The 27,622-nt window shown below is 41.7% G+C and overlaps 2 protein-coding genes and 1 long non-coding RNA gene across 3 annotated transcripts; 1 reads left to right on the top strand and 2 right to left on the bottom strand.

Moving 5' to 3' along the window:
• The first annotated feature begins 3,854 nt into the window (after positions 1-3,854).
• LOC110490925 (receptor-type tyrosine-protein kinase FLT3) lies at positions 3,855-14,225 on the top strand. Its single transcript, XM_036943833.2, has 23 exons — positions 3,855-3,984; positions 4,421-4,515; positions 5,498-5,646; positions 6,263-6,387; positions 6,541-6,667; positions 6,806-6,948; positions 7,068-7,204; positions 7,337-7,475; positions 7,851-8,028; positions 8,242-8,339; positions 8,429-8,537; positions 9,997-10,226; positions 10,391-10,488; positions 10,568-10,700; positions 10,826-10,930; positions 11,080-11,190; positions 11,394-11,609; positions 11,750-11,868; positions 12,011-12,133; positions 12,255-12,366; positions 12,936-13,035; positions 13,152-13,257; positions 13,368-14,225. The coding sequence occupies exons 1-23, from the start codon at positions 3,951-3,953 to the stop codon at positions 13,584-13,586; spliced, it is 3,006 nt and encodes a 1,001-aa protein (XP_036799728.2). The 5' UTR covers positions 3,855-3,950; the 3' UTR covers positions 13,587-14,225.
• A 2,883-nt stretch (positions 14,226-17,108) lies between these two features.
• Positions 17,109-21,291, bottom strand: LOC110489664 (pancreas/duodenum homeobox protein 1-like). Its single transcript, XM_021562418.3, has 2 exons — positions 20,825-21,291; positions 17,109-18,375 (listed from the first exon to the last, which is right to left on the bottom strand). The coding sequence occupies exons 1-2, from the start codon at positions 21,213-21,215 to the stop codon at positions 17,999-18,001; spliced, it is 768 nt and encodes a 255-aa protein (XP_021418093.1). The 5' UTR covers positions 21,216-21,291; the 3' UTR covers positions 17,109-17,998.
• Positions 21,292-25,635: 4,344 nt separating this feature from the next.
• LOC110489665 (uncharacterized) lies at positions 25,636-27,437 on the bottom strand. The gene is made up of 3 exons (XR_002468610.3): positions 26,778-27,437; positions 25,962-26,035; positions 25,636-25,775 (listed from the first exon to the last, which is right to left on the bottom strand). It is a non-coding gene; the product is annotated as an uncharacterized LOC110489665 (long non-coding RNA).
• Between the last annotated feature and the right edge of the window lie 185 nt (positions 27,438-27,622).

Below are 27,622 nucleotides of genomic sequence, written 5' to 3'. Positions count from 1 at the left end.
TGTAGGGGGGCAATGCAAATAGTCTGGTTGATTAGATGTCGTGAAATACATAGATTAAGGCAACATTTATTTATTCCAATTGACTGATTTCCTTATATTAACTGTAACTCAGTAAAATCGTTTGGAATTGTTGCATGTTGCATTTATATTTTTTTCAGTATAATAACTTGATAGAGAAGGTATTTACTTTATTAGTAGAAGTCAAGCACTGTCCGCCTACAATAATAATGTTATTATCAGAGGTAGCATAGTAAGCGTGAATCTGGGACACTCAAGTAATATGATACGTTATGTTTGGCATGGTTACATAAAACAGAAGAATCTCACCATGGACAACTGTAGAATTTTAGCTAATTAGAAACTTTTCAACTACTTGGCATGTTAGCTAACCCTTCCCCTAACCTTAAAACCCTTTAACTCAACTCCTAACCGTAACCTTAACCCTAACTCCCTAGCCTAGCTAACGTTAGCCAGCTAGCTAATATTAACCACAACTAATTGGAATTCATAACATATCACACACTTTCCACATTTTTTACATATGTGTTTTGCAAATTCGTAACTTATCATACGAATTTTAATTCATAACATATCATACGAAATGGATGATGGGACATCGACAAATTAATACATAGCCTACCATACAAAAACGCAACATATCATACTAAATGGAGTGTCTCAGATTTACATAAAGAATAATGTGAAATGCTCTGAGACCAGGTTGTGTGCTGGGAAGAAAAGTGCTATCATCACCTTGAAAATGAAGTTTAGAGGCTCAATTAAATCCAACCCTTTTGCAGTATTTACCCAGTAGCTCTTTTTCCAATGGCCAAATTAACTGACAGATTCGTCTTCAGTACTGTATAAAACCCTACAACTACTGCCACCCAGGGTGAACGTCTCACAGGTATGCTGTCACTTTTCAGAATTAGAAGTATGGGAACAGGATGAACATGTTAAATAAAGGTAAATATATATATATATATATATATATATATATATATATATACCAGTCAAAAGTTTGGACACACATAAACATTCAAGGGTTTTTCTTTATTTCTAATATTTTCTACATTGTAGAATAATGGAGAAGACATCAAAACTATGAAATAGCACATATGGAATCAAAAAAAGTGTTAAATCAAATATATTTAATATTCTTCAAAGTAGCCAATCGTTGCCTTGATTACAGCTTTGCACACTCTTGGCATTCTCTCAACCAGCTTCATGAGGTCTCACCTGGAATGCATTTCAATTAACAGATGTGCCTTGTTAAAAGTTAATTTGTGGAATTTCTTTCCTTCATAATGTATTTTAGCCAGTCAATTGTGTTGTGACAAGGTAGGGTTAGTTTACAGACGATAGCACTATTTGGTAAAAGACCAAGTCCATATTATGGCAAGTACAGCTCAAATAAGAAAAGAGAAATGACAGTCCATCATTACTTTAAGACATGAAGGTCAGTCAATGCGGAACATTTCAAGAAAGTTTCTTCAAGTGCAGTCTCAAAAACCATCAAGCACTATGATGAAACTGGCTCTCATGAGGACCGCCACAGGAAAGGAAGACTCAGAGTTACCTCTGCCGCAGAGGATAAGTTCATTAATTACCAGCCTCAGAAATTGCAGCCCAAATAAATGCTTCACAGAGTTCAAGTAACAGACACATCTCAACATCAACTGTTCAGAGGAGACTGTGTGAATCAAGCCTTCATGGTCGAATTGCTGCAAATAAACCACTACTAAAGGACACCAATTAGAAGAAGAGACTTTCTTGGGCCAAGAAATAGGAGCAATGGACATCAGACCGTTGGAAATCTGTCCTTTGGTCTGATGACTCCAAATGTGAGATTTTTAGTACCCAACTGCCGTGTCTTTGAGACACAGAGTAGGTGAAGGGATGATCTCTGCATGTGTGTTCCCACCGTGAAGCATGGAGGAGGGGGTGTGATGGTGTGGGGGTACTTTGCTGGTGACACTGTCAGTAATTTATTTAGAATATAAGGCACACTTAACCAGCATGGCTACCACCGCAATCTGCAGCGATACGCCATCCCATCTGGTATGCGCTGAGTGGATCTATCATTTGATTTTCAACAGGACAATGACCCACCACATTTCCAGGCTGTGTAAGGGCTATTTGACCAAGAAGGAGAGTGATGGAGTGCTGCATCAAATGACCTGGCTTCCACAATCACCTGACCTCAACCCAATTGACATGGTTTGGGATGAAATGGACTGCAGAGTGAGGGAAAAACAGCCAAAAAATGTTCAACATATGTGGGAACTCCTTCAAGACTGTTGGAAAAGTATTCCAGGTGAAGCTGGTTGAGAGAATGCCAAGAATGTGCAAAGCTGAGAGATTTTGTTAAGCAGAACGCACCTGAGTAGGATTCTATTTCATTGACAGGCACACTCAGGCACTAGCGGTCCTGGCGGCGGGGGGCAGGGGGGTCCAGTGCCCCTGTGACAACAACTTTGGACCCCCTTGTGGCCCCCCTAAATGTGGAGTATGAAATAATTTTTACATAACACATTTTTGCTATTGTTCTTTTTTTACATCCGTTATTAGACAGTGGCAACGATGATGATTATGAACATGGTATTTTGCCTGCTAATGCCTGCAATGCAGTGAAGAAAACGATATGACAACAATAACGTCTAATGTAACTGGCCCCTCTAACAGTACATCTGGCCCACGCTTGGCCCCCCCAGTTGAAATGGTCTAGAACCGCCACTGCCCATTCTCTACACAGACTGGGTGCCCCATAACCATAAGCTGCAGTAGGCCTATACGCAAATAGAATATTCCGCATATGTATCTGTGCCATTCACTTTGAACTGAACTGTTTTTACAGGGTGATCGGTCTTGAGTAGATGCGGTTGTTTTGAGATCAAAGTAAGAACTACATGTAGTGAGCATGTGCACATATGTACATATATGTTCATATCCTTTGCTAGTTAGTGAGTTATTAGCCCAGTTATAGATCATTTGTAGTCAGCAATGGGGTGACTGCTTCCTCCAAGAGCACAAAATGTGTGTACATGACATCTAGACATCTTTGAAGAGCGAGTCAGTTAAAGAGCTTTTTCATTTTTTATTCTGAAAGGGGTGTTGTTTTTTCAGACAGGCTTGAATAAGCTAAGTAGCCAAAGGCAGAGGGTAGTATAGTTTGTCAGATTCTCTGTAATAATGGTATGGGAATAATTATGCATTTTATTTTGTGAAGTGGATCAAACAACACAACATTATATACAGTCACCTCCTTGTCTGAATGACAAGTGGATAAACAGGTTTTTAGTGTCAAGCCCTGCATGTTTTTTTCAAAAGTCTCATGGAATGTTGGCCTACATTGAACGGTTCACATATTGGCTGCTACAATAGGCTGAACGATAGAACAAAATGTTTAATCGAAAACCAGATGTTTTAGGCTTAGTTGAGATGATGCAGAGGTATTCTGCATTACGTTTCCAATGTTAGAGTCGAACCGTTAGGGGCAAAAGGAGCCAGATGTATTACTAAAATACCAAAATATCGCTGTTGCAACGAATTGTCAAAATGAAGGCCTTATTGACATGTTTCCCAATAACTAAGCCTAAAAACATCTGGTTTTCGATTAAACGTTTTTTTGTCAAGAAAGTTACTATTTAATGTAATTGTAGCCTGTTAGGTTATTAGAAAGATTTCCATAAAATTGGTAGGTTGTAATCGCATTAAGGCCTATAAACTATAGACTAGTTCATGACCAGGTTTTAATAGCCAACCATCCTCATTTGTGTGGCCAATCATTAAAATGAACTGTGATAACGTCATGAACCCAGAGCCACAGAGCAGTCTATCTGAAAAAGAACTGCACATCAGATGAAACGTCACGATTAAAAGATAACTTATTGGGGCTTCGCTCTCGATACGGTCTCATTGTGAGACAAAGCTACATACGTTGAAGACCAATGCCAATGAAGGGAAAGAGGAGAGTTGAGATCGGTGAGTTATTAAAATCATCATCAACAATGTGTTTTATAGCACAAATAATCAATGGAATAGTATTATCTCTATTCACATTGAAATTTAGCGTCATGGTTGTCTTATTCATACGTTTGTTCGACGACTGTTTTATTCTATAACCCTAAAGTAACAATACATGTCCAACTTTTCCCCAAATACATTTGAAAACAAAATAAAAACATTAATTCTAGCTAATTATTTGTTAAAATGTAAATGTTGCACAAAACTATAAGCTGCATTTTATACATTCCCATCGTCGCAAATTCCTCAACATCATCCATCTGCTGTGTATAATGTATTTATTTTTTTGTATTCACCTGAAAGAAAAACATTGCAACAAATTGATGAAAATACGCCTTGATTAGATATTATAAAGTAATTTGGTTTCCGTTGATCTGGTTCTCTGTTTCTGCAGCTGCGCTCTTGTTGCTGTGCGCTCTTTGTGACGGAGACGAGTTGCAGCCTCAGCGAGACGCACCTCGAGCGCAATGTATCACCACCAGCCTGACTGTAGGTGCCTAAACTGACCGTATTTGTGCATTCGTGGGATTAATTGATCAACCTGACCGGTCACTTACTGTAAACCTAAATGATCAATCGGATTTTGAAAAGACCTGTGGCCTGTCCCCCGCTTCGGTTCCTGTTTCATTACTTATTAGAGTGAAAGTTTGGTGGTCTGTGGCTGAGTCCCATTTTGAGATTATCCTCACAAACAATACATCCGGTTTGTCAGCTCATGTGCATTTATCGTTGAGATTTTTCTAATGGTGGGCTGTGTGGCCGAATGTCACTTCACATTGCATTGCAGAAGGATACAGGATTGCTCTGGTCATATATTTTGAAGGATAATACAAGTGAAATTCTGCAGCCCTAACATAACTCTGAGAGCAGATGTATTTCTGCTCTGACTTCAACAAGGTAAATGGAATAACAATGCATAAAAGAAGAGGGCGGAAACTCACAGTTAGTGGTGGTGACATAGCACCACAGCACAGGAGGCTGCTGAGGGGAGAACAGCTCATAATAATGGCTGGAACAGAGACAATGGAATGGAACCTGGAAACCATGTGTTTAATGAATTTGATACCATTCGCTCCAATCATTACCACAAGCCCGTTCTCCCCAATTAAGCTGCCAAACATCCTCCTGTGTACCACACCTACTAACCTATGTGTTCCTGTCATACACTGTCTAAAAAGGTGTCAAAACACATGCTTATAGATGCAGTCCTCTAAATGTGACCTTGACTCAGAGAACAAAAGCAGAACTGCTATTTTAATAGAATGTCAAGAAATGTACAATTTACATTCTCGCCAGGCTTCTCGTACTTTCCAAATGTAAAACAAAGTTTGATGAATGTCTGACATTTGTGTTCAAACAGCTTTATGAGTATTCTGAAAACGGATCTATATTCACTTCAAAAGCCATCTCGTTTTACAGCTGATCATCCTCACTTACTCTCTCTCCCTGACATGGTGACATGTTGTTCCAGGGGGTGTGGTGTACTCTGTCTGAAGCCCATCTGAATGGTTCTGGTCCTACCAGACTAGAGGTCCCTGCTGGACAGAGCCTCCATATCATCATGCAGAGCCTCCCAGGAGATCCTGTCTGCAGCTGGAGCCGTGGACCTGACCCAATAAGGTAGGCATGGGTGTGTTTTTTTTTTTCAATTTAAAGTTTTATTAAGTTTTCTTGTTTTTCAATCAACCAACAAAACACATTCCACATTCACAGATGTGACAGGCTTAAAAAAAAGAAGAAAAAAAGAAGTTAAAGTATATAATAATAATACATTTAAAAAAAAATACAATTAAAATAAAAGATTATGAAAAATAATCAACGTTTTTTTTTTGTGTATGTACTGTGTGTATATATATATATATATATTATACTGTACATACACACATCCATATATACACACACATACACATACATACACATATACATACATTCACACCCATACACACACACACATATCCTACATACCTACATGTATTCACAAGTTTTTTTTTAAACACACAAAAAACATATATATAAAACTTGCAGCAGCACCATCGAGGTTCTTATTAGCTATTTCTAGCCTTCGCTGAGACAACGAGACAATAATTCGTTTTTAGTTTTTACAGCACCTTGGTGTGGGTGTGTTTGTCTTTGTTGTGTTACCTGGCGCCTCAAGGCCATTGTATCATTATTGCGGGCTTCTGTGTACTTTTGCATCCTTGCTGAATTCATCTGTAATTCTTTGTCCTGCCAACAGAGGGGGCTATTCTATGGCCATACCACAGACGTCTGTGAGTGATTCTGGAGAGTACTCCTTCGGCTGTGTGAATTGTGGCATCATCTCCTCCCTGACGCTCTCTCTACTGGTTGGACCTCCTCTGAGTGAGTGACAGACCTTCTTTTCTAAACCACTAATGTGATATCAGATTCTGATCTGCACCACATTAAAGTCATATAACGTCAATACCATCATCATGATTCTGAACAACATTGAAATTCCTAGCTGTAGTTCATTCTCCCATTGGTTACCTTCAGGACGTCCGTCAAAGCCACATCTGAAATACATCCCTGGGAGAAGAGGCTTTTTACCAAACTTCCAGTGTTCTTCAGAGGGAAATCCCAAGCCAGAAATCAAATGGTTCAATAACCTTGACAAGACTGGGTAAACTTTGGTGAACATAATATAGAATCTTAAAGAGTGTCTTCAAGGGTTTTGACTTGAGTTTTGACTTGAGTTTCATATGTAGGACCTCTCCAAGGATGGCTACTACATACTTTCATTTCCCCTCCTGTCCCACAGACAAGGTAGTCATGGGAACGAGACATCTAAGGACTCCGAGAGGTCCAACAACACAGAGGGAAGTAAACCATACTACAAGACAACAGTTATGTGCTGTGCTATTAACCCCAAAGGAGAAGAGTGTTCTCAGCTCTATGACTATGGTTAGTATTGTTGTAAAAGTGTCAACGTAATGCCCCAAAAAACAAAATGGAATTAAAGGCACTCAGTCAGTTGAATAGTGACTGATGTGTGATCTGTTGGCTTCCTGTGTGTGTCTCAGACTTGGACAGCAGTCGTAGTGTGGATGATGATAATGAAGCTCCAGAGATCACTCTGAGCCCGGGTCAGCCCCTGCTGCTCCGCTGTAGAGAGAGAGAGAACAGCACTACACAGTGGCTGACAGAGAATCAGGAACATGTAAGCGTTATCACTCATTCATTAACCTTTTACTTACATTGTTGAAAGCATATGATCAGAACCATTTCACTTTCCTCTCCAAGACTTGTTCACTGTATTTGAGGTAATGCAGTATACCGTCTTTTCCTCCAGGTGTCCGTATATCAACTATCCTATAAAGGAATAGGTATGACCTACCTGTTCTTTGAGTCGGTGAGAGTGAACCACAGTGGCATCTACATCTGCCGGAGCAACAAGAACAAGATGAAGTCCACCCACATCCGGGTCCTGGGTCAGTACAACAGGCAACAGCACTGAATCCTTCTCTTTTTACCTTTTCTTTTCAGTCAAACATTCCCTTGACTTTTTAAAAATGTCTATCTGTACTTGGTCTTTACTCATCTGTCAGACACTTTCTTGTCATCTGTCCTGATTCTCTCCGTACCACCACCCCTATCTGTTTTCCCCCCATATGATGATTTCCAAGTGATTTCCATGTGATTTCCAAGTGATTTCCATGTGATTTCCAAGTGATTTCCATGTGATTTCCATGTGATTTCCAAGTGATTTCCAAGTGATTTCCATGTGATTTCCATGTGATTTCCATGTGATTTCCATGTGATTTCCAAGTGATTTCCATGTGATTTCCGGTGTTGTGTGTCCTCAGAGAAGGGCTTCATTTCCATCGACCAGCTGAATGAGAGCAGTACCATCTCAGCCCAGGAGATGCCAGGGTTCTGTCTGCGGGCCCTGGTCTCCTCATACCCTCTCCTACGCTGCCATTGGCTGGGCCCGGGTGGTGTACAGACTCAGTGCCCTGAACCCACACGGCTGTGGAAGAACAGGTAGAGTAAGGCTGGTGGCCTCTGTGTGGGCTTCCTGAGACTTCATTTAATCCAGGACATACTGCCATATCCATGTTCTATTTGGTTCCATGTTTCTGTTGCAGTTTTATAAAGCTTTACTAAAGGTCTACTGTATCTACAAGATTTGATGAGGTTAAGTCTGGTTCAATAAGGTTCCATATGGTCCCCCCCCCCCCCCCCCCCCCCCCCCAGGACTCTGGAGCTATGTAACCCTGAGCCAGGAGAGTACCAGTTAAATCTGGAGGCCGGGGTGCTGAACCTCACCAAGACCCTCTCTCTGTGTGTGGCAAGTGAGTGACAGCCAACTGCCCAGTCAGATAAGACTTGTGATTGTGTGCATGACTCCTCAGTAAGACACCTGTCCTCCTCTGTCTCTCAGGTACGCCCACCCCCACTCTCTTCCAGGAAGAAGACTCCATCACCTGTAAGACCAACAGCCCCCTCCCCTTCAACCTCACCTGGAGGTTCTGCTCTCTGTCCAATGACAGGTACCTCTAGATTTAGGCCAGAGTTTCTCATGTTAGGATTCAGCTATATATCTTAACACTAGTGGTGTGCACCAATATCAACAATTCAATATGATATTTATATCATTTGATATCGATATGAGCAAGGCATATGCGGCGGCAGGGTAGCCTAGTGGTTAGAGCTGACAGCTCGGGGATTCAAACTTGCAACCTTTCATTTACTAGTCCAACATCTGTCGTTCTGCCCCTGAACAAGGCAGTTAACCCACTGTTCCTAGGCCGTCATTGAAAATGAAGAATTTGTTCTTAACTGACCTTAAATAAAGATTTTTAAAAATCTTGATATTGGTTATTGTTCCTGTTAGCCTACCCAGATAGCACATAATGTTCTGAGAACCATATGTTTCTTAGTGCTTGGTGAGAGTGTGGTTGTCCTATGGTTATTTTCCATACAATCTTCCTACAAAGTTTTGGGAATCCAGGATTCGTTCTGAGAACCATATTTTTGTTAGGTGTCAATTTCATGGTTCTATTTAAAGTAATGCTCTCAGAACGTTCAGAGAACATTAAGAAACAACGTTCTTAAAAATAATATTCCTAAGCAAATTCATTTCCATGTGTCCTATCTTTGCTTGAAGTTCAGAACAGTAAACCTAAGCTAGCAGTGTTATTAAAAGTCTTATTGAAACATGTTCTCAGAACGTTAATTAATTATCTTCAAATCACCTATTCATTTCCGTTCTCAGAACGTACCTTCCAGGAAAACTTTCAGGGAACCATAGTAAAACGTTCTCGGAACCTACTTTCCCACAACTTCTAAGAAGAAACCAAATGTGCTAGCTGGGTATTTACTTACTTACTTACTTAGTCCTCTTCATTCCTATTTGGAACATAAGGCTTCCTTCCACAAGAGGGCACCACTGCTGCTGGTCTTCTGCCTTTTTGGGGATGGTTTTCCATGATAGGCCACTGTCCTTCATCTCTTTCTCCACAGCCCTTCGCCAGGTTTCTTTTGGGTGGCCACACTTCCTTTTGTTAACTTACACTATTATGTAAAATAAAAATACAGGATTTTGCTGCAACACTCTTACAGACTGGCAATTTAGCATAGGCCTACTTAAATGCCTGCTGATAGGCCATCAACAAGGTTCCCATTGCCCAATTGGCAATCAGCAAAAAGTTGTCTGAACTGCACAAAGCCAGTGCAATGTTATTCATTAAAAACGATATATCGAAATTGGTTTTAAAAAATGCAGCTGATATCGATTTTCAATGCCATTGCCCATGCCTAGTTAACACCTGAAGCAACTTTATGGGGAGGTTTCCCTGACACAAACTAAGATCATTTTCAATGGAAATTCTCCATTGATCGTGCTGTTTAGTCCAGGAATAGACTTAATCTGTGTCTGGGAAACCGACCCTACGTGTTTTTCTGTGTGTGATAACCTGCCCCCCCCCCCCCCCCCCCCCCCCCACACAGCTGTCAGTCAGAGTCTGCAGCCTGGAAGGAGATCCCTGCCCCTCCCCCAGAGCTCTGTGACTCAGACCAGTTCTGCCATAAGAAGGTCGTCAGCTCCCTGGACAGGGTCGAGGTGGGGAACCACTTTGTCAAGTGCTGCATTGCAAACTCTGTCCACTCACAGTCACACTGCAGCGAGCCACTGTTCAATGCAGGAACGGTCTTTCAGCAGCAGCGTACCTTCAAACAACGTAAGTGGTCAGTCAGGAAAAATAAGTCATCAGAAAATCATCTACAGCAAGTATTTTTATAATGGTTGTCATCAGGGGCTCCAGTGTGGAACAGAATTGGTCACAGTGTTATCACGGCTGTTGTCAGACATTGGTTATATCTGTTGATGTGTGTGTTCCATCAGCCTCCAACTCCTCTCAACTCCTGAAGGTGTCCAGTCTGGTTCTGTTCCTGGCTTTGATGCTGGTCAGCATGACGCTGCTCTACTTCCTCAGGAAAAAGGTACACACACACAGACACACAGACAGACTTGCTCACCACACTCAAACATTCTCACACCCTCCTGATATGTTGTGTGTAGAAACCCCAGTACCAGAGCCAGCTGCAGGTGATTCAGATGACGGGGTCTAATGACAACGACTACATCTACATCAACTTCAAAGACTTCCAGTACGAGCAGAAATGGGAGTTCCCCAGAGAGAACCTGGAGCTGGGTAAGACTGGGGGAGATGTACCAGTGGAATGACTTAGCCTGACCCATCTACTTGGGAATCTCTAGTCTCCAGCCTCACCAATAGTATTCCCACCAACCCTGTGTTGTTGTGGTCTTTCTCCCCAGGGAAGGAGCTGGGCTCCGGGGCCTTTGGCATGGTGCTTCAGGCTACAGCCCACGGCATCTGCAATCCTGGGATCTCCCTGCAGGTGGCTGTCAAGATGCTGAAAGGTATAGGGTTTAACCTGTGTGATGTTTTACACTGCTGGCTAAGTGTTGGTGTTTGCTGAAGACACACTTTGTTTTTCATACTATTTAACATACCCTGCACCAGTGAAGTCACTCAGGTCGTTGTTGAGTCTTGATGTTTGCCCATGCAGAGAAGCATGAGACAGTGGAGAAAGAGGCTCTGATGTCAGAGCTGAAGATGTTGACTCACATCGGACGGCATGCTAACATCGTCAACCTGCTGGGGGCGTGCACTGGTTCAGGTACGACAGCCAATCACAGACAGGCTCAGAAACCAGCATCTAGCAGAAATAACGCAGGAATAACTACAACATGTAATTGCCAAGAACATGTCTTTAGATATTGTACTGAAACGAGTACATGTGTATTTAGGACTGTCTCTAAGCGCCTGTGTGTGACTCTGTGAATGTGTGTATCTGACTCTGTGACTGTGTGACTTTGACAGGGCCAACGTACCTGATCTTCCAGTACTGCCATTATGGGGACCTGCTGAACTACCTGAAGAACAACAGAGAGCTGTACCACAAGTCTCTGACCGAGGCTTTCACCAGGGACCGCTTCAGCAGACTTTACCACAACCTGCCCAAGAGGAGCTCCACTGGAGGGCAAGAGAGCATCGCCCTCCTCAGCCTCACCTCCTCTCCCATGGACACCTCTGATGGTCAGTGTTGTGTAGACACAGACACATGAAGAAATAGGCACGCTAATGTATGAAGCAGCACAGTTAAATACGTCGGTCGGATCTATTCACTGTTTGCCAGTAGATCCTGTTGACCCCAGCTGGTCCATGCTGATCCACAGGTCCAGGGATCTATGAGAAGTTGCAGGAAGAGGAGGAGGAGGAGGCACTGACCTATGACGACCTGCTCAGCTTTTCGTACCAGGTGGCCAAAGGCATGGACTTCCTGTCCTCTAAGCACGTACGTGGATTGACAACCCTGCACACTACACACTGCACCATATTCACTTCACCATGTCCCCTCATACATGTAATACTCCCTATTCCCTACATCATTACTCTCTACACACTCTCTCTATCTGGGTGTGTGTTTCTGTGTCCAGTGCATCCATCGGGACCTTGCGGCCAGGAACGTGTTGGTGTCTCAGGGTGGACTAGTAAAGATCGGAGACTTTGGACTGGCCCGGGACATCCACAACGACTCCAACTACGTAGTGAGAGGAAATGTAGGTACTATACACAGAAGGGAGTGTTTGTCTGTATTCTACAGATGCTCTGTTGTCAGTGACAACAGCTCTGTTCTAGGCATGCGGTGTAAGTGTGTGTGTCTGATGTCTTGTGTCGCAGGTGCGTCTGCCAGTGAAGTGGATGGCTCCAGAGAGTATCTTCCAGGGGATGTACACCATGCAGAGCGACGTCTGGGCCTATGGTATCCTGCTGTGGGAGGTCTTCTCTCTGGGTAGCTACATAAACATACCTACTCTTACTTTTGTAAAAATGTATTGTCATTATTTTATTTCGTTTTTGTCCTTTATATTGTGTGTTGACCGAGTTTGGGGATGAGGTGGGGCTGCCAGGGGTATGTTTAGGATGGGGGGGGGGGGCTTTAAAAAGCATACATACTGTACACTGTACAATTCCCAATCTGGCCCTCAAACCATCATAGCCACCTAATCATCATCAGCTTACAATTGGCTCATTCATCCCCCTCCTCTCCCCTGTAACTATTCCCCAGGTCATTGCTGTAAATGAGAATGTGTTCTCAGTCAACCTACCTGGTAAAATAACGGTTAAATAAAAATAAAAAAACACACTTATTAAAGATGTATTCCCTGCATCTTTATTATGTGTGATTTGCTCTCTTCCTCCCTCTCTCTCTCCCTCTCTCTCCCTACCCCTTTCTCTCTCCCTCTATCTCCCTCTCTCTCCCTACCCCTTTCTCTCTCCCTCTCTCTCCCTCTCTCTCCCTACCCCTTTCTCTCTCCCTCTATCTCCCTATTTTCCTCTACCTCCCCCTCTCCCTTTAAGGTTTGACCCCCTACCCGGGGATAAAGGTGGACAACAACTTCTATGTGATGATAGAGAGAGGTTTTAAGATGGAGCAGCCGTACTATGCCAGTGAATCTGTGTAAGTATCCACAACCGCTCTGCACCTACATCTATACATCATACACATTTAATTACAATCAAATATATGAACTGTAAAGGAGGTTTCATCCCCCTTTCCCTCCTTCTCTCCCACAGGTATAAGATGATGTGCAAGTGCTGGGCACTGGAGCCTCGGGGCCGCCCTCACTTTGCCAAGCTGGTGGCCTTCATGGGCGACCAACTGGCCGACATTGAGGAGAAGGTGAGATTCAAACAACACACGTATCAAACTTTACAACTGGCTAGCACACAGCATTCCATTAGAATCAGGATTTCATTCTCATGTCTTACTATGCCCCTTTTCTGTCTTAGCTCTACTGTAACATCCTGGACAAGAGCTCCAATGACTCCTTATACCAGAATGCACCAGTGAATTCTGACCTCTCTGCCTTGGCCAAAGAAAAGGAGGTTATTTTGACACAGTCACAGAACCAACACTGCAAGACCCATTCCACTGGAGAGGCCCCAACAACCAAAACAACACCCTCTGACATGGATGCCATGGAGGCTGATGATGATACACCTCTGTAACCATATCAGTGAGTGCAGGGGCCAATCTATCCTTCTAATTATTCTATTCCATACAATATACTCAGGGTTGGGGAGTAATGGATTACATGTAAGGGATTACAAAAAAAACAGAAACTGCTATCCGTAACAGCAAAAATATTGTTATTGGATTACATATAGTTTTGAAAAACTAGATGATTACTTCGAGGATTACTTTTAAATTCAGAAAGGATGTTTTCTCAATGACATTCAAATCAGCATTGAAAAAAGGTGCAAGTTTATGTTTGTTTCACTTGAGCGAGTCTGACCACAAGTCAGAGACAACTATGATGACACACAAAATGTGTTTGATGGATTGCGGGAAAATAGCAGGAATAGGCTTTTGTAGGCTACAGTCCAAGCTATGGCTTCCAATGGAATGACTGCTGTCGGCATCCAAAGATTATCCAACTTGAATAAACGCTTGGAGGTCAGGATGACAGCAGTGGTGTAGTCTACGGTGATACGGATGTCACTTATTATTGATATCTACATAGCGTATTGATGTGAGTCACACTGCTGCTCTCTCATTTAGCAATTTCTGCTTTACGGATTGTGGTTATTGTGGATGGCTGTTCACAAATCTAAATGTGTATTTGAACCCAATAATGGTTGAATTCAAGAAGTTTAAGCTGCCTATCAATCATTGTTTTTGAAACCAGTGGACAGCCAGTGAAAAATGTGCTCTTGCAACAACTGCATAGTGTGGATCCCAGCCTATGGAATAAAAGTAGGGGTTTTATTACTCAATCTAATTAATGCTGATAAAAATATACATCCATAGACCTAATGGACACATGCTCAAACTCACACACTTTTGATAGACTTAAAGGGGCAATCTGTAGTTGCTGCATCCATTTGATAAATTCTATATATTAATGTAAAGATATAATTTAAGCATATGTAGTAGAAAGTGATGGGTTTGAAGAATCTTAGACAACCAACACATGCGCGCTGTGTTAAGAAGCAGTGCGGCTGGTTGGGTTGTGTATCGGAGGACGCATGACTTTCAACCTTCGTCTCTCCCGAGCCCGTACGGGAGTTGTAGCGATGAGACAAGATAGTAGCTACTACAACAATTGGATACCACGAAATTGGGGAGAAAAAGGGGTAAAAAAATAAAATAAAATAAAAATATATATATATATATATTTTTAAATCCATGTATGGCCAGCTACGTAAACTTTAACATTGATTTATCCTGCAAAGATGTTATTCAATTGGTAACATACATTTTTGTATTTTTCTAATGCCTCTTAAGGGGAAAGTAATCTAAAAGTAACAGAATGCAATCAGATTATGTTCATGAGTTTGGGTAATCCAAAAGTTACGCTACTGATTACAATTTTGGAGAGGTAACTGTAACGGATTACATTTAGAAAGTAATCTACCCAACACTGAACATACTCTGTTTAAGAACTCACATATTATATTGTGGCACTGGCAGTCTATATTTGTATATTGCTGTGGATTTTAAATGCACTGAATTGAATACTTGCTTTATCCAAATATGTTTAACAATGAATATGTCAATTAAAACTGTTGTATCAAATGCTCGCTCCTACACTGTAGAAATTGATAAATGAATATTTAACATTGAAACATAGTAAAGAATGTAGCATTTAATACATTTTAATACCACGTGTTGGGCTGAGACAACCTCTTCTTGTGAACATATTGCACACATTATATTGAATTTGAGTGTGAAACCAACGCAAGTCGTGTTTTTACTGCTTTTCGATAAAAGTTATTTCAGTCATTATAAATAAGAGCCAGGTTCAGAAGACTGCTGGATTATTCTGTCAGTGTTTTTCTGTGTGAAGTTGCTTTCTTTATGTTTGTCCATTTGAGTTCTCGAAATTATTCTTATATTTGAAATAAAGTATTTAAAATGATCCCTGTTTTTTGTGGATTTTTAGGTCTATCGGTAACAAATAGTGGTGTATTATATTCGGAGACGGGGGGGAAAACAACAGCACAAAATGCACAACAGGTGGCGCGAGAGCTACATTAGTCGCCAGAGCGACAGCTGCGGTTCAGGTGTCCCGAACAACAAACAGGTTTAGGTTCAGGTTGCATTCTAGGTTAGTAAGGCTACAAAGCTGTGCGTAAAAAAGACATGAGTGGTTCCAAAGCGCCTTGTTGTCGATGAGTTCATTAACCCTACAGTAATTGCACACTGGGCTTTTCTGTTGACCTGTCCAAAGGTCCGTTTTTGGGCTGCTGTTGGTGAGTCTGTGCAGACGAGATAGCAGAGTTTAACATGGACATCGGATCAGTGAATGATCTTCCTTATGACGACTTTGTGAATGTTTTCGGTACTGTGGTGGAGAAATCTCAAATCATACCGGATGCGGTGATCTGAAGGCCAGTATAAACTATTTCATCTCGCGCATGGCCCGGCTCAATACGGAATACAAGGACCATGTGGGTTCCCCTTCGTGATGTGCACGCGGATTAACAACAAGACGACCATCCTACGGTAGCTAGAGGAGCGACTCCTGGAACGGGTGCCATCGATGAAGTGAAGAAGATCTGTCATGTCCGTTTACAGGTGCTCTTGGTCCCGGACATACCCAACAAACTATGGCCGTGTTTGAGAACACCAAAACTGTAATGTATCGTAGGTCAATTTCAGTGGTGGAAAATGTATCCAATTGTCATGCTTGAGTAAAAGTAAAGATACCTTAAAGTAACATTTCTCAAGTAAAAGTGAAATTCACTCATTAAAATACTAATTGAGTAAAATAATTTAGTTTGAAATACATTGAAGTATCAAAAGTAAATGTAATTGCTCAAATATACTTATTTATCAAAAGTATAAATATTTTCAAATTCCTTATATTAGGCAAGCCAGATGGCACGATTAAAAAAAAAGAAGTTTTGTTTGCGGATAGTCAGGGGCACACTCAAACATAATTTACAAATTAAACATTTGTGTTTAGTGAGTCTGCCAGATCAGAGGCAGTAAGGACGAACAGGATGTTGTTTTGATAAGTGCATGAATTGAACCATTCTCCTGTCCTGTTGAGCATTCCAAATGTAACTAGTACTTTTGGGTGCCAGGGAAAATGTATGGTCAGTAAGTACATCATTTTCATTGGGAATGTAGTGTAGTAAGAGTAAAAGTTGTGAAACATATATATAGTAAATTACAGTACAGATACCCCAAAAACAACTTGAGTAATACTTTTAAGTATTTTTACTTAAGTACTTTACACCATTGGTCAATTGTGATTGACTACAAAACTAATGAGTCGTTATTTATGATACAAGGTGATTTGTAGATCAGTCAGTCGCCAGTCGGCTGCAATGTCAAACAAGCCCCACGACTGACTGACGTGATGACTGACGGTTTCGTGTGGTCTGCCTGCTGTGTTGAGAATGTGCTTGAATAGTGGATAATAATGTCAGCATTATTGTTGTGCGTAAAGGCGTAATTGTACAATGTGCCAAGTAATTAAATAACTGCAGATGTTTCATTTGACTTTATTCTGATTTCAAACTTGAACTTTATAGTTTAATAAATAATTAAAAATACAGTACATTATTCACAGTGCCTATCATTAAGACATCAACAATGTGATAACATTAAGCACATAAATAGGCTATATAATTGGTGTGATTGACTCATTTTTGTCATATAACAATGTATCAGAAAATGCATCAGTATTGTCAATATTGACAGAATCATGTCCTGTGCATAAACTGCATATATTTACATACATAAATTAAACTTGGTTGTACACTGCCAACATTTTCAGAGAAAGTATCTGAAGTGCATTGATTTTAGTAAAGCAATCAAAGTAGGCCAGATGCCCGACGTAGCTCTCAACCGAGTTGTGTGGTCTGTATCACAACCGAGTTGTGTGGTCTGTATCACAACCGAGTTGTGTGGTCTGTATCACAACTGTCTCTCCAGGCAGTGGGTGCTGCCGTCTTCTGGCAACGCAACTAGAGGCTGCAGACCAGAGCAGTGGGTCTGTTCACGTATGTCCAATGCCAACTGTCATCATCAGTGCATGACCCGCATGTCCTCAGCACGACAACATGAGGTTAGAGTTCAGTCGCAGAATGATGATATTGCAGACAATGAACCTGCAGTCGTCGCCTTTCACCTCTCTTCAATCTGACACCGCCGATAATGCACATAAATAATACCAACCGAGTCTGTTTGACTGAGGCTGCGATCACACAGGCAGCCGAATTCTGATATTTTTTCCGCTAATTGGTCTTTTGACCAATCACATCAGATCTTTTTCAGAGCTGATCTGATTGATCGAAAGACCAATTAGTGAAAAAATATCAGAATTCGGCTGCCTGTCTTAACGCAACCTAAGAGCGTCCCCTTTCCTCAGTGTCTGTCCAGTTTTCATCCATCCATATCAGCCCTGCTAGGCCGAGTCTGTAGAACCTAACATGGAGTGGGCGTTTAAGGGTGAGGGGCGTGTCGTGGTGGTGGGATGTCCTGCCCCCCCGACTCCCACCCCTGCCTCATCCTTCAAGTCTCCTGATGTAATGGACGAGTCCTGCTCGGGGTCGACCCCCCTCACTCTCTTCTTGTCCTCCTCCTTTTTCCACTTCATCCGTCGGTTCTGGAACCAGATCTTGATGTGTCTCTCTGTGAGGCTGAGGGTGAGGGCCAGCTCGACACGCCGCGGCCTGCTGATGTACTTGTTGAACAGGAACTCCTTCTCCAGCTCCAGGAGCTGTGCTCGCGTGTAGGCCGTCCTTGTCCGCTTGTTCTCCTCCGCCTCCACCATGTAGGGGCCTGAGGAGTGTGGCGGGGGGTGGGGGACACGGGAGAGGATGGGGAGGGAGGAGAGGGTGAGAGAGAGAAAGGTAAAGGGGAGGGGTAGAATGGCGTATCCATTTTGTGGCACTCAAGATTAACTAAACATTGTATCCTGCCACAGTCAGGATACAATGTCCCAGTAATGTCCCAGTAATGTCCCAGTAAAGTCCCAGTAAAGCCTCAATCTAGGTGAAATTGATAATGACTCACCATTTAGAACTCTAGTGTACCTATCTGAAACACACACAGCAGCACATTGGCTGAACACAGTCAGTTCACACACTGATCACCAAAGACTGTATAGAAACAACTCTATTGGGTAACTGATGATACCTGAAACAAACAGTACACATGTAGGCCACAGGCCAACTCTCACAGATGACGATGCTGCTTCAGTAACAAATATACTATACTGAACGGAAAGTTTCTATGTGAAGCATCATATATTCTGTGACGAACAAAGCCCTGAAATGAAACAAATCACTTTCAAATCTACATGGGCCACCACAGCACATTGAATATTACATAACTGCACATTTATCACAATCACTCACAAATGGATCGATAAATTGGTTTGGAAATTACTATTAAATACTAAAAAGAAAGAATAGGTCTATAGCTACATTTTTATTACTGAATAAGTTGACGAAAACCAACAACGAAAACCAACAATAGTTGAATGTCGTTTATAATGCGTGTAATTTCTAGTACTAGTCTATATTTAACAGCAATTTCACCTGAAAAGGTTTCACTAACTTTAAGGGTTCATTAGTATCAGCAAGGCAATTTAGAGACAGTCCGTGAAAAATGTATTTCAATGAATCACTTTTATTTCAAGTGAAGGTATAGGCCTACATGATGAAGGTATTATTATACTTTCCCACTGTTACCACTACAATTCATTTGTGTTTTGAATTCTGAAATTATCACTTGTTAAACTTTCGTTCATATATTGGTGAAGGGATTCGTTGATTTAAAAATAAACAATTAAAATCTATTCCATGAATTACTTAATGTGCTTGATAGATTTAGAATTGGCTCATTCTTGCAGTGGTTGCGTTTGTCCGTTGAAGAAAATATTTTAACTGAAATAAACTTGTATCGAAATTAGTTAAGAAAAGTTCATCGCTTGTAAAGTTACATGATTTTCTTAAATAATAAATAATAAAAACACATATCGCCTAATGAGGTTATAATAATTAACACATTTCTATGATAATTGTCTTAATAATAGGCCTACAAACAATATTGTTTAGATCATCTTTGATGAATGTTGAGTTGAGAGAATAATTGTTTATAGGCCTACGCAATAATTGAGAAGAACCGATTCTGCTTGAGACTTATCAACTTTTCCACTTGTTGTTACCCTCAATTTATTTAACAAATTAAATCCATAATAACATACATTCGTTTAATTGAAACCAACGCAAATGCTGTGTGATTGGTTTGAAAACTTGTTGAATTATTTTAGCCAAAAAATAATAATAATCCTAAATGCTCCCATTGACCCGCTGAACCGAGTTGATTTAAAATGGCCGCAAAAGAAAATACTTTTAGGATTAAGAGTTGACTAATTATTTTCTGTTATCCCTAAACACTCCACGTTAATTATATACCCTTTAATATATTTTACATTAAAACATATATTGATATAACTAAGGTTATTGTAAGACACTTTCATATGTAATACGAAACATTTTTCGTGAAGACCTATATGGATCATACCTGCCATTAGCAAATCATTAACAAATAAATAGCCACAACTGAAATGTTCACATATTTGAAGTAAATCGCAACTTGGAACTTAAGACAGAAGGTACACCTTCAGAGGCATACACAACATTGTGGTTTATATGAGGGGAACACAGGTCCTTTACAGATTAATTGACAAGGTAAACTGACAAACACCCACGACATACTGTATATTGTAGACATCCTGATGTCATTTAAGTCCTTATACGTGCACAAACGCCTCGGTATATTCAAACTTCATGAACATTTATGCCGACTAACGTTTGGTCATTCCTAAGGTCTATATTCACAGCAGTGGCATAGCTAGCCTAAACACAAAGCAGCAATATGGTATAATGAATGCGAGAGTTAGGCTAAATAGCTTTTGAATTATACTTAATGTTCAGTGTAATTGATGATGAATTCTCTATACATAACACTCACTCCCTTGCTATTGGCAAAATAAAACTCCTGAATGTTCAATTGTTAACTATTGAGGAAATACTTTTGTTGAAATATTGTATTTAGTTTAACTTGTCTAATATTTGTACAGTATAAAATAATGTGTTCAAACGAATCCATTTCGATAGGCCTACCATAAAAGAAAGGTCTGCAATATTCCTATAAATGTGTGCGTAAAGATTCCTTGAGAGGCCATAGATTAATTCCTTTCTTTGTGACTGCAGTGAGTTACCTGCCCACTGTCCCTTCCAGGTGTGCGCGTGAGACTTGGTTGTTTTCATCCAGGGGAAAGGCAGGTGATATTTGTTCCTATCGGCACACAGAGCCAACCCCCCCGGGTATTCGTAACCCCCTGGCTGGAGAGTCTGCTGGGGCGCCTGGGGGTGGTGGAGCTGCGGCACACCCGGGTCCTCTCGCATGGGAATACTGTAAGGAGCAATGTCAGGGAGACTCGCCTGCTCTAGCCCTCCGATGGAGGGCGAGGAGTAGACGGACTGAGCCTGCCGGGCCATGTAGAGGCAGGGCGGAGGGCTGTGGCTGTAGTCCTCGCTGTGTGGACTCTGGTAGGCGCAGGAGTTCTTGAACAGCTGCGCGGGAGAATAGTAGTGCTCTTCTCGATTCATGACTGCCGAGGGCCAGGGCTATCCAACCGGTGTGTGTGCACACGTACCTGCGCCCTATAGCCTACGCAGCGTGGAATATTGTGCTCTGCTCTACCTGTGCTGCTCGTGGCGCCGCTATAGGCCCTGGACAGGTGTGTCATTACCATGTGACCCTGTTGCACCTAAGCCATTGGTCTCACTGTTTACACAAAACGGAAAAGTTCGCGACTTAGTTTCTATTTGTGTCTGTATTCTCTGACCCGCAGTCCGATAATGATTGAACAGAATTTACCGTGCGCAAATCAATGCCCTCGGCAAACACTGCACTGTTTGACGCGGGTATCTGAGACCCACCTGCCGCCGGGTGGTCCTAATGCAGCGATGGACAGGTGAACGGGGGAAACCGCGGGTCCTATCTCTGCGCGCAGACAGGGGTTAATGCCACCGAACACCTTATCAGAGAGATTGTGGTCTGCGAGACCAATCACGGTGAGAAACGCAAACAGAACGTGTCTTCAGAATGTCAGCATCATCACGGCTTGCTTTGGCTTTGGCTTTACAGTGCATGTATGTGGATGTCACTGCCGTCGAACAATGTCAGCCATTGAACAGTTACACTGAGTGTACAAAACATTAGGAACACATGTTCTTTCCATGACATAGACTGACCAGGTGAATCCAGGTGAAAGCTATGCTCCCTTATTGATGTCGCCTCTTAAATCCACTTCAATCAGTGTAGATGAAGGGGAGGAGACAGGTTAAAGTAACCAAACGGTCGCTTGTTCGAATCCCGAGCTGACTAGGTGGAATATCTGTCGATGTGCCCTTGAACAAGGCACTTAAACCTACTTGTTCCTTTAAGTCGCTCTGTGTAAGACTACAAATTAAAATGTATATCTGCCATTCAGAGGGTGCACCAGTTTGAGTGAGTCAAGAACTGCAACGCTGCTGGGGTTTTCACGCTCAACATTTTCCGTGTGTATCAAGAATGGTCCACCACCCAAAGGATATCCAGCCAACTTGAAACAATTGTGGGAAGCATTGGAGTCAACATGAGCCAGCAGCCCTGTGTAGCCTATGTGAACGTAGTTCTCTTATCAATATGCGATTGATAGAGGGGGAAATCGATAGCCAGATGTTATAGGCCTACTCGCATCGACTGACCCTGGTGATAAGCAACTTAGATTGGGAGGTGGTTGTCTTGGAAACTTGACAATGTGAGAGGGATCAAAGACCACGTCCTAACTTAACACTCTCCTAGTTGGATACCTTTTAGTGTTCTGTCAAAAGTTTCCGAACCTGCGACTTTTAAAATCCATCCCAAATGGCTCATTTAACACAATTTAACGGATCTGCTCTGGTTACTGGTATTAACAAACAGCATCAGCGCTCGTTTCTCCCGCTGCCACGTTCCCTCTGTGTTTGCTGGTCATTAGGTGCTCACTCCATTAAACAACACTCCTCGTGGAAAGAAAAGAGGAGAGCCAGGGTGTAAACCAATTATCATGGAGTGAGGAACAGAACTCAATTAGCGCGCGTGGCGCGTGGAAATACACGTATCTCCAAGGACCTCAAGGCAGCAGTTAAGGCCCATTACTTAAAAGGTCCAATTTAGTACGATGTTATAACTGTAATGTTATAAAGCACTATAATTTACTTCAGACGACCCTGCAGGCCATCAATAACCATGCTTCTGACAGAAGAAATAGAACAAATGCCAGTCAAACACACACAGAAACGAATATGGCAGCACTGAGTTCTTCAAGAGCACTTACACCAGTATATTTAATGGGGCACTCAGCACCTGCTATAAAGTTCAAGTAAACCAATTCCATACAAATCAGTCCATGTAATGTCGCTTAAAGGTGTTTATACTTGCTCGTCGTTTGAAAAAGGAAGGAAACTGTTAATCCGCGTCTAATCCCCGCTACACTGGAGACGCACAACGGAGTTTCTGAAGCGTGACTGCGTAAAATGCAATTTAGACCCCCTATCTATGGCATTGAAATGTGCGTAATGGTTTTCAGTGAAAGGTAATGCGGCGTTGCTGAACCCTTTGCGGACACCAAATCCACTGATTCACAAACAGGTTTGCAATTAAAAAGCCTTTAAGGGCTTGATATGGAGCGCAATAATCGTTAGTGCTGTGTAGGCCATTGAGAGGGGTCATAGCCGTAAATAGTGCAGCACGGGCTATGGACCCAAAGGTTGCTAGAAACACCAGATGGAACGTATTAATTAGTGCTGTAGGGAGCGATGGTTATAATGATTGAGTGAATGGCAAGCTGTTGATGCGGATGTTGCCTCAGCCCCTGGGTTAACCCCAGGAGCGCCTATGGAGCAACATTGCGAATTCAATATTAAATTAAATTGCGCCAACAATATATTTCATATCGTATACATTATCACAATCCAAAATAACCAAATTACATTCTAATACAATTATTATCATTGCCTAAAAAATGATGGTAATTAAAATGAGGCCTGTTGAAGTTATGTCCTTATTGGCTCCCAAGTGGCGCAGTGGTCTAAGACACTGCATCTCAGTGCTGGTTCGATTCCAGGCTGTATCACAACCGGCAGTCATTGGGCGGCGCAGCGTCGTCCAGGATTGGCCGGTGTAGGCGGTCATTGTAAACACGGCCATTTGTTCTTAACTGACTTGCCTGGTTAAATAAAAAATAACGATCTAATACTACTGTTATTAGTCTATTATTATCACTATCAACGGCTAATTATTGAATTAACATATTTGGGATATTGGGATATTGGATTCAAGAAAAAGCAGGGTTTACAGAACCCGAGGAGTGTCACGGAAACAGCAGATATGATTTATTTACATGTCAAGAAGAGGGAGAAACGATAAAAAGTGCTTAGCCAGTGGCGACAGCCTTATGTAAACACGACCAACTGTGAGGAACGACAGAAGAATTCAAACGACATTAAAATCAAATATATTCTGAGTGAAGAAATTACAGCACCATTAATCAAACTATGAGAGACAGTGAAATAAAAACGGCAACTCAAGTTAATGTCCAATCGAAAGGGTTATACAAAACATATCCTTCTACATTATGGGATTTTATACTTTATTGCATTTTGTGGGACTAATTATGTAGACTATATTTTAGTTAAAAACCATTAACATGAGAAGAGAAATTTGAACACGGTAGGTTAACGACCTGACCAGACAAACTTCCCTGAGCCCTATGGTTATAACCTATGATAAGACCCAATCAGTTCACTCTGTTGGGAGAAAACAGTTATCCCTATACATAGTGCAAGGGACATAAAAGCAAAAAGAAGGTCAAAGGCCCTAGGTACTGTCAGTGCAGAGGTCACCTTCTCCTGCTGGATTATAAGGCACATTACATCTGTGAAAATGGAAACCACGAAACCTCAGCCAGTCTACCCTGGGGTCATAGCTGTACCCCTGTAGGTATGACTTCGTTAACCTGAACTCAGTTACTCAATCTGGATTGATTATCTCAAAAGGTTTTACCAGCAACTTGCACTCAGGACTAGGCTCTAATACTGTCACTAATGTCAGTTTACAGATTGTACCAGAGATTTACAATGAATTAACAGAGCTGAATGCAAGACAGGGTAAAGTGTTTGTCAAAATAGGGAATAGAAATAGGAAAGACACTCCTAGTTAAAAGATCAGTAGAAACAAAGACAATTTAATTAGTTATACTTGTCACAACCTTACAACAGCAACCAGTCTTTCTCACATTCTAACACAAACACACTCTCTTTCCAGTCATTCAATGGGTATATTTATGTCTTTGGGGGGGGGAGAGAGACCTCCTCTGGGTAACACCATTACAGCACTCCCTCCAAGGTTATGATGTGGCTCCTTCCACTGGCGTGTCCTTGACAGGTGAGCGTGGTCTGCTGCAATGGTTTGATTGATTGAAGGTGTGGCCTATCGAGTGTGAGCTTGCCCTGGAGTGGAATGAGGAGGAGGAGCTACTGTCAGTGGAGGGAGCGGTCTCTACAACAGCGTTTCCCAAACTCGGTCCTAAGGCCTCTTAGGCACGTTTAGGCACGTTTTGAGCACGTTTTGGTTTTTGCCATATCACTACACAGCCAATTAAAAAAAATCAAAGCTTGATGAGGAGTTGGTATTTTGAATCAGCTAGGGCAAAAAACAAAACATGCCCCCAGGGGGGTTCAGGACTGAGGTGGGGAAACCCTGGTCTAGAAGAAGATGGGGAATGTCTTTCATGGGGACTGTGTGTCTCTTGTGACCAGAGGCTCTTTTATGTCAGTGTTTCTTGTATCTATGGCTGTCTCTGTCATTGTCATTGTCTCAGTCCCTTCTGTTTTTGTAGCTGTCTTGGCCTGTGTTGCTATCTTAGTCTTAAAGATGGACACAAAAGAGACAAAGTTCTCAGCTGTCTCTATGATTGTCTTTGTCCCTGAGTCCCCTGTGGTCTTTGTATTCCCAATTGTCTCTGGGTGGTGTCCTGCCCCCTACTATTTGATGTCTGTACTCCTGAGTGGCCAGCAGGGCAGTGCTGTGGAATGGTGTTGAGCAGGAAACGCTTGTTAGTGCTGCACAGCGGACACTTCATCCTGAAAGACAGTTGAACCAAAATTAACACTGCAAAGCCAGCAAGGCCTTCGATATGAGCCAGTAACTTTGACACCGGTCTGTACGGGTCAGTCATACCTTGCCGAGAGTCAAAGACATTCTGCATTGAAAGCCAAACACCCATAACAGATCCTTAACCAGATCCTTTGCTAACACATCCCACTCACCAGCCTGCTGGACCCATGGTTTCTGCTTGCACCCAGCCTGATTGGTTTCCTTCAACAGCTCATCCAATGCACGTCTACATGGAACATGGGGAGAGAGAGAACACCTGACCACTGTGACTGACCCAAACTTAAGGAAAGCGTTGACTATGTACAGACTCAGTGAGCATAGCCTTGCTATTGAGAAAGGCCGCCGTAGGCAGACCTGGCTCTCAAGAGAAGAGGCTATGTGCTCACTGCCCACAAAAGGAGGTGGAAACTGAGCTGCACTTCCTAACCTCCTTCCAAATGTATGACCATATTAGACACATATTTCCCTCAGACTACACAGACCCATAAATAATTTGAAAACAAATCTAATGTCGATAAACTCCCATATCTATTGGGCAACCAGTGAAAAACAAACACAATTGCAAATACAACCTATATTTATGTTGAATTATTTCCCTTTTGTACTTTAACTATTTGCACATCATTACAACACTGTATATAGACATAATGACATTTAAATGTCTTTATTATTTTGGAACTTTTATAAGTGTAATGTTTACTGTTAATTTTTTATTGTTTATTTCAAAGTATTTATTTCACTTGCTTTGGCAATGTAAACATGTGTTTCCCATGCCAATAAAGCCCTTAAATGTACATTTAATTGAGAGCGAGCAAGAGGGAGACATTGACATATAAAATGGGGCTAAAAAGGGAGAGTAGAGAAAGGGGAGAATAAAAGTGAGAGGAAAAACAGCAGAATGGAAAGCAGAGAGGGAGATGCATCACAACCTCAGTCTAAGAGGGCAAGCAACAGTAACTTAGAGGTACCTCATGTGTCCTGGGTTGACCTGCTGAGTCAGTAGTATCTTGTCTCAGTGGGAGAAACTGTTATAGCTGCCCTTTGACCACAGACAAGTGCGCGCAGGATCGCTCACGCACGCACATTATTTTACTATCAATGGTGCACACACACATCAATCTCTATTCTCACACTCCATCCTCCCCCAAACATTGAATTTCCAGCAGCTGCGACCCAAAAATAACTCCCTACTTGTTTGGTGTTACATTACCTTGCTGAATCTCTCAACAACAATTCAGTCGCTAAGTGAGATAGTTAGCTAGTAATGCTACAATTGATTGAATAACAGCACAACATAACTAGCTAATCATTTACAAGCATAACATGAATAGCAATCGACCTAGCTGCTGGAAAACAATTAACTACAATTTAAATAGCATAATAAATCCCCTTGACATTGCTAGCTAGATTGCCTTTTAAAACACCGATAAAATTCACATCAAGCAAGAAAAAATCATACTGGCAGTAGGATAGATTATAATATAGTTATCCAACTCGCCACCATCTGCCATGGTGTAGTGATCACTGTAAAAAAAAATGTTTAAAGGCAAATCAATAGTGCCAATGCTAGCTAATGATTATTTATGAACATTTCTGTTTACTTCTCCTCCACGGGGGCCTTCGAGCGAGCACCTCACACACCTACGCTCCGTAGTAGTGCCTTACGTAAAATCAGATTTCATTACGTAAAATAACAGAAAGAATGATATAAAAACACACACATTATTTTTGACATATATTATAACAGTAAATATATAGTCTAAAATAAAAAATATATAGCTAAATTTCTTTTCAGCAGTTGGTTTCGATCAGG

This window comes from Oncorhynchus mykiss, chromosome 15 (genome assembly GCF_057628025.1).
Source record: "Oncorhynchus mykiss isolate SJ-2025 chromosome 15, ASM5762802v1, whole genome shotgun sequence".
Lineage (NCBI taxonomy): Eukaryota > Metazoa > Chordata > Actinopteri > Salmoniformes > Salmonidae > Oncorhynchus > Oncorhynchus mykiss.
Note: the sequence above shows the minus strand (reverse complement) of the source record. Positions and strands in the feature narration are given on the sequence as shown.